This window comes from Acipenser ruthenus, chromosome 41, assembly GCF_902713425.1.
Source record: "Acipenser ruthenus chromosome 41, fAciRut3.2 maternal haplotype, whole genome shotgun sequence".
In the NCBI taxonomy this organism is placed as follows: domain Eukaryota; kingdom Metazoa; phylum Chordata; class Actinopteri; order Acipenseriformes; family Acipenseridae; genus Acipenser; species Acipenser ruthenus.
The window spans coordinates 2,756,719-2,763,536 of record NC_081229.1 but is presented as its reverse complement, the minus strand read 5'-3'; the positions used below and the strand labels follow the sequence as shown (position 1 = coordinate 2,763,536).

The 6,818-nt window shown below is 40.2% G+C and overlaps 1 protein-coding gene across 1 annotated transcript; it reads right to left on the bottom strand.

Annotated features, from left to right (window-relative positions):
* Positions 1 to 2,749: 2,749 nt before the first annotated feature.
* Positions 2,750 to 6,367, bottom strand: LOC131709138 (hepcidin-like). Its single transcript, XM_059011116.1, has 3 exons — positions 6,052 to 6,367; positions 5,394 to 5,477; positions 2,750 to 3,417 (listed from the first exon to the last, which is right to left on the bottom strand). The coding sequence occupies exons 1-3, from the start codon at positions 6,130 to 6,132 to the stop codon at positions 3,313 to 3,315; spliced, it is 270 nt and encodes an 89-aa protein (XP_058867099.1). The 5' UTR covers positions 6,133 to 6,367; the 3' UTR covers positions 2,750 to 3,312.
* Between the last annotated feature and the right edge of the window lie 451 nt (positions 6,368 to 6,818).

The window sequence follows — 6,818 nt, the reverse complement described above, 5'->3', positions numbered from 1 at the left end:
GATACAGTACTGTATTATGCAATATTGACTGGAGGAGATATATTGTGGCAACTATTGGTTCAAGGGTTAAGAAAACGTGACCATGGTTTTTAATATGAATGCTCACTAGACATTATTAATCCAATGGGGCAGTTACTCCAAAAACAATATGCGTTTTAAAGCAACTGTTTTACAAGTTCACGTTGACCTGCAAGGAATTTGGGAATGAACATAGAACAGGAATGCTATGCAATATCAATTAGGCAGAGCTGTGGATCAGGCAGAGAACCCATTTTTAACCTTAGCTAAAATCTCATGAACAGCAAGCATATTTTAGGTGCTTCCAATACCAGAACAAATCTTCAATCGAATAGCTAGGTTCTTGTTTGTCCCTCGATAAACAATACTTCCAATGATCAGCAAGGAAAGGATTATATCTTACTTTGATCCATTACGTCACCGCTGTGCGCGAGAGTTCACCTCCTCCCCAGCTAATTTATGGGGTACCTCGAAAGGCGAGGCTAAAGGCCAAACAATGTAGTGTAAAAATGCGTATAATGTAGTAGAGTTGTCTAGTTTATGCGTTAATAAATAATTTATCACAGTCAGTCAGTGGCTGAGCTAATTATGAGAATCAAACCCATTTTAATCTATTGGCTCTTCACCTCCCCTCAGCTCTAACCACTAGACTAGCCAGTCCTGTGATCGTTTCATGGAATATATTTTTTTTTTGTATTGTATTATTAACTTTCATGGTAATTTACCAGCATCCATCAGAACTACTGCTGTTTTAACAGGACAATTAATCACTGTTGCCACAGCACAGCCGGCAAAATACCAAGAAATAAAGTCATTTTGGAGAAAGCCAGGGTCTTGTATTAAAGAGACAATAAATATACATGACACACATGAAATATGCACGAACAAAAAAAAAAAAAACCCGCATTGCTCCGATGCTCGCCGTCACAAGATTAATGCCTCAAGCGCTGAGGGAGCAGCTTTCAAAGCAGGCACTGTCCGTCTATATGACTGTATCCTTGCCTATCAATCTGCAGTCGATTCTCGTTAAGGAAATCTAGAACCTCAGATACTTTTAGTTCTGAAAACCAATCAAAAGCTAGAGGCCAGATCTAAAGCTGAGAAAACTAGCGAGAAAAAAAAATGCACTGCCTATCTATTAAAACTTTCTAGAGACGTGTGTTAAAAGGAAAGGTTTCCTAGAATGTTTTTATTTTTGAATCTACCTCCTAAGGGATCCCTGAGTAACGGCACAGCCGTGTGTGGTGTGCACCTTGAGTCATACAGTCAGGGGAGCGCGGGTCCGTGTCTTGGCTGTGCCAAGTTAACAGTCTTTGTTAGGGATTCCAGAGGGAGCACTGGCACTCCTGCGGGCTAGTGAGGCAAAATCAGAAGACGTGTTTCCTCCTCACTGTGCTGCTGCATACTTCCTGGCCAGGTGCCCGGACCTACAGGGCTGACCATCATCTTATAGGGGCTGGTAGCTGGCCAGGATCCGCTGTGGTGCTCCTGGGTGTAAAGTGGCTTGGGGATTGAAGGATGCCCACAGTCCTTCAGCTCCCCTGAGCTGTTCTGGGGAAATGCTTCAGGTTGGGAGCATAACTGCACATTCTAAGAAAAACAGGGGTCAGATAAATGGGCGCAAGAATCTACCTCCTAGCAAAAGTTCGAATCGAATACAAATTGTATCTTTTCTGTTAACCCTCTCCAAAATGTTTCTGCAAAGGCGAAATTATGAATTTATTCACCAGCCCGTGCTGGAGCCGAGCTTCAAAGACACCTTCGATCTATAGCTCAGATTTCATCAAATACATGTTTTGTGGTATGTTTCAGATGTATTAATTATAGTATATGTTTTGCAGGACTGCTTGGCTCCTTGCACCCTCTGCTGGCCTCCTTGTGTATTACGTGGTTTCTCTGCTGGATGTGAGAGGACAAACAGACTTGTGTGTATTTCCTAGCTCATACTGATAATGAAAATGATTCATTTCATGAAAATCCTTTTATATAACAAGCTTGCTTGAAGAACGGTGTAGTTATGCTTCCTGGTCTTGAGAATCATGTAGGGCAGCAGTGTGGAGTAGCGGTTAGGGGTCTGGACTCTTGACAGATGGGTTGTGGGTTCAATCCCAGGTGGGGGATACTGCTGCTGTACCCTTGAGCAAGGTACTTTACCTAGATTGCTCCAGTAAAAACCCAACTGTATAAATGGGGAATTGTATATAAACATAATGTGATATCTTGTAACAATTGTAAGTCGCCCTGGATAAGGGCGTCTGCTAAGAAATTTAAAAAAAAAAAAATGTTGCCTCGTATCTTTTCATGAAATTGATCTTGTAAATAATACTGGGTGTAAATTATTGCAGATTAACGTCATTTTGCTTAACCCATTAAGCTTAACCGGAATTCTGAAAAAAAATCTGAACACAAGTTGTATTTATGTAATTTGATACATTCCATTTAGACTTAGCTTTTGGGGTTAACAAAATGAGAGTATGTTTTCATCAAACATCCAATATGAAATACTACTATTATGGCTTCCGGTAGACTTTTGCGATATCATTTTGTAGTTTCTTTGATTACACAATGTTAAATAAAATATCTAAATTATATTTAAATCATGTCTCAATCCTAAAATGATAGGTAATGCAAAATCTGTGGCCATAGCTGTTGATAAAAAGATATCTAGATGAACAAATTAATGTGTAATAGGTGGTTCAGAACCTATAAATAAACAAAACGCTTCCAGTGATTTCCTTTTAAGTAACTTCTTTTATTTCATATAGTTTTAGAAAACAGACACCTTAAAACACATTATACCGTTATATACAAACAGACAAAAAGCAGTTTTGATAGCAAACGATTTACACAGTGTTTAAAAAACAAAAGACAAGTTAAAACGCAGATTTCAAATAGGCGGCCGTTTTGATTGAGGAATACCAATTTACAAGAGACGCTTTAAGACCTGAGACGAATGAGTTGACTTGGAGGACAAGCAGGAATAGTGGAGAACAGGGCAGGTATTTATCAATGTTGACATGTACATTATCTAAATTGTCTATGGCTGTGGTCTTGGGGAGGGGGGTGAGGGGGGGGGGGGCATTCTTCAGAGATTCCATCCCAATGCAGTTCAATGTGATTTCCATTTGCAAACACCACTCTCAGTTATATGGCCCACTTACACACCCAGCTCCAATTGCGAACTCATTTAGTTTAAAAATGGGAGCGTTGAAAGTCTGGTCTCAGTGCGATTGGAATTACCGTGCATATAATAAATAGCGATTTCAAAGACGACGTGTCCCAGGCCTCTGGTTTCTAAGTCCGACAGCAGTAGCCACAGCCCTTGTTCTTACAGCAGTTGCAGCAGTACAGGCAGATCGGGAAGTGGCTTTGTCTTTTCTCCCGCAGCAGCAGGGAACTCTGGAAAACAAGAGCATCAGAGAAAGCTTAGTAGAAACGTATGACCTTGTCGTCGCAGTTACAGGCTACGAACACTAGGTGGCTCGGTGAGCTAAAGCCCATAAAGTCACTCAGGAACTTGCCACTACTGTAAATGTATACAGAAAAGGTCTTTTCTGATGTTTTGGGCTTGAATTTTCTCCAATGCCCTGTGTTTAGTTAGAAATGCTCCTTTAAGAAGTTTATACCATTGGCATATGGAAATGGCTGCAGGTATCCTGTATTAAGCAGTATAGGAGGCTGTGTGGTCCAGTGGTTAAAGTAAAGGGCATGTAACCAGGACGTCCCAGGTTCAAATCCCACCTCAGCCACTGATTCATTGTGTGACCCTGAGCAAGTCAGTTAACCTCCTTGTGCTCTGTCTTTTGGGTGAGACGTAATTGTAAGTGACTCTGCAGCTGATGCATAGTTCACACACCCTAGTCTCTGTAAGTCGCCTTGGATAAAGGCGTCTGCTAAATAAACAAATAATAATAATAACCACAGTGTGTTGCTTGCACTCTGAGCATGGTACAATATGAAACAGGAGATAAAAACATTTTTATTTCGCAGAAACATCTCACAAAGTATATGCACTGCAACTAAACATGCTATACAAGTGTCTTTCTTTCCCCCACTGTGTCTCTTTTAAAGGTGTGGGGGGCATGGCCCCCCCAGCCCCTCCCCATGCCCCGGTTCCAGTGCCCCTGCACTCGGCAGACAAGTGAATGTTACTGTCATGTGCAGCAGCCCAGCTCAGTCAGCAATGTGGTAATCGCTGAGGGTCAGTACACTTGGCAGTGGTGACCGGTTATCAGACAGTGAGGTGACTATTGAACAGCTCTAGTACACAAAAAGCAGCCACCCTGACGGCAGGACACTGATATTAATATTGACCACCTAGCAAAGACAAACAGGAGCCTGAGCACTGCCAAATTCAACAGCGCATGAGATACGCACAGACAGTGACAGAAAGCCGGCTTGTGGATTACTCAGTGTGACTAAGGTATTTTAAAGGGATTTAACAATCTTCACAATCTTGTAACTCAAATTTAAAGGGCTTGAAATCTTAAACCCCAAATTTAAAGGGCATGAAATCTTAAACCCCAAATTTAAAGGACTTAGAATCCTGAACCCCAAATTTTAAGGGCTTAGAATCTTGAACCTCAAATTAAAAAAAGGGCTTGACTGTCTTGTAGCCCAAAGTGATTTTAACAGGCGTCACTCATCAGCTCTAGAGAAAGACGTTTCTAGATAGTTAGACTGAAGGGCCTGCAGTGCTTAATTCAATCTGCTGGATCAAGCTGAACAGGGAGGTGAAAAAGAAGACAGAAAAAAAGAGAAAAAGTGTCAGTTCATTCGCATTGTTTAGCTGTCAATAAATCTGACACAACTTTCTATGACATTTTTTTTAAACCAATAGTCACAGTAATGCCTTATTATAATTACTGATACCCTGTCAGTGTGTCTTTAAGAATTTGGTATGACCTCTTGTGGATTTTAGCATGTTAGGGGGATACCCCCATTTTTCTACTGCTTGAAATTTTTCTACTGCCTACCAGAAAAGGGAAGGATTGAATAGAACTTGAAAAAGGATTAATAGTGAGTGCATGTGGAGCAGGTGCAGTAGCAATGACAGGGGTGTTCTCAGGCTGTACCAAGATATTGCTCAGAGACTGTATCAGCAATGTCAAAATAGAAGGGCTGGTAAGACAGCAGCGGTGAACACAGGGAACAGACAGGGAGGCTGAGCAAGTATATTAATGACTGAATGGATGTCTCCTTTACCACGTTGTGTGTTTATACACACACACACACACACACACAATTTGAAAAAGGAAAACTGCTATGAAGCAAATGGTGCAAAATCAAAAACAAAAGGGTAATGTAGGTACATAAAAATGTGAATAATTATATCAGAGAGAGAGAGAGAGAGAGAGAGAGAGAGAGAGACTCACCAGGGGACCATGCGCCTCTGTACTGACAGCTGTCTGTTGATCATTCACACTGGAAAGATGTTGTTGTCTATCCTGGTCTTCTGTCTAAAGAAAATAGCAGAATAGCAAAAAATAAATAAAGTAAGCCAGACATTCAATAATGGTATAATCTTATATTATGTTCAATATAGTTCCCCGTAAGTACGTTTATAACCCTATAGGAATATTTACACCTGTTCATTTTTAAAAATACATCTGAAGCAGCCATGTTCAGACACATCACTTGAGTGTTAGTGCTTAACTGTGTGTGCGTATTACACTTATGTGCGTATTACACCGCAAGTAATTTGAGGAACTGAATAATGTATTAATTATTAATGGAAGTGTGCTTATAATTTGAAAGACTGGCGCTCTTTCAAAAGCATATACAAAATGCATTCTGTGCAGTATTCATTAATACCCATGTGTTAATTGGGCTAAAATGAAAAGGTAATTATTATTATTTTCATATACTATTAACAGTGTTGAGCTGTGAGTATTGAGACAGTCATTTCTGCAATGTTTTAGTATTCAGCGTTGCATAAGTGCAGAAATGCAAGCTCGGTGTTATTTATTAATTGTTTGGGGTGTATTTAAATATAATTTGTCACATATTAAAATGGACAAGACAGTTTCTTACCTCTGATAATGGGACGCTGCTGCTTGCTCGTGTCCAGACAGACAGCAGGACGATTAAAACGATAGCTGAGATTAGCTTCATGTTGTGTTCGTTCTTAGGTTCCCTGAGTTGTGAAAGCTCTTTGCTAAGTACAGATCAGGCGGCCCCGCTTGCAATGAAGTTGAAATTGCTGGCACACAATTTTCAGATACAGCCCCACTAGCGCTTTAGTTCAATAAGTGTCCAGCCTGTTCTCTCCGATGGTTCAATAGTGCTAACTAACCAAGCCTTTTGTTTTGAGTCGCTCTGTAATTGCTTTCGCTGTGTCCGGGCTCACCAGAGCACAGGTATTTATACACACGTTATCAGGGTTGCCTCACAGCACACGCACCTCCCATGCGGCGCTTCCAGTAAATTGTCATCCAAACTTTCCAACTAGCTTACCATTAATCACATGGGTTTGCGCGTTTATATGAATAGAAATGTACATCTTATTTGAAAGCAAAGCTAACTTGATTGAGATTTTATACAGGCATTTTATATAGATCACCATGATAATAGGCATTATATTCTCTGTGTGTGTGTGTGTGTTTATATATAAGTAAACTTGCTGAATGTTTTCACAATTGCATCCTGTATTGGTGAATATAAACGGTGTTATTGTTGTATAACCCTAAAAAGTCAATACAAAAAAAATTAAATTAAAAAAAACGATTGTTAAAGAAAAGTGGTCCTTGTCGTTTTATAACAGACGCGTCTACATGAATGGGTTCAATGTAAAACTAGCC

Bases quoted from the DNA above. Each gene is read 5' to 3' on its own strand.
- LOC131709138 (XM_059011116.1), bottom strand. From the start codon at position 6,132: ATGAAGCTAATCTCAGCTATCGTTTTAATCGTCCTGCTGTCTGTCTGG. The intron at 5,478-6,051 runs GTAAGAAACTGT...TATTTTCTTTAG, and splicing joins GCAGCGTCCCATTATCAGAG to ACAGAAGACCAGGATAGACA. The intron at 3,418-5,393 runs GTGAGTCTCTCT...CTTGTTTTCCAG, and splicing joins CAGAGGCGCATGGTCCCCTG to AGTTCCCTGCTGCTGCGGGA.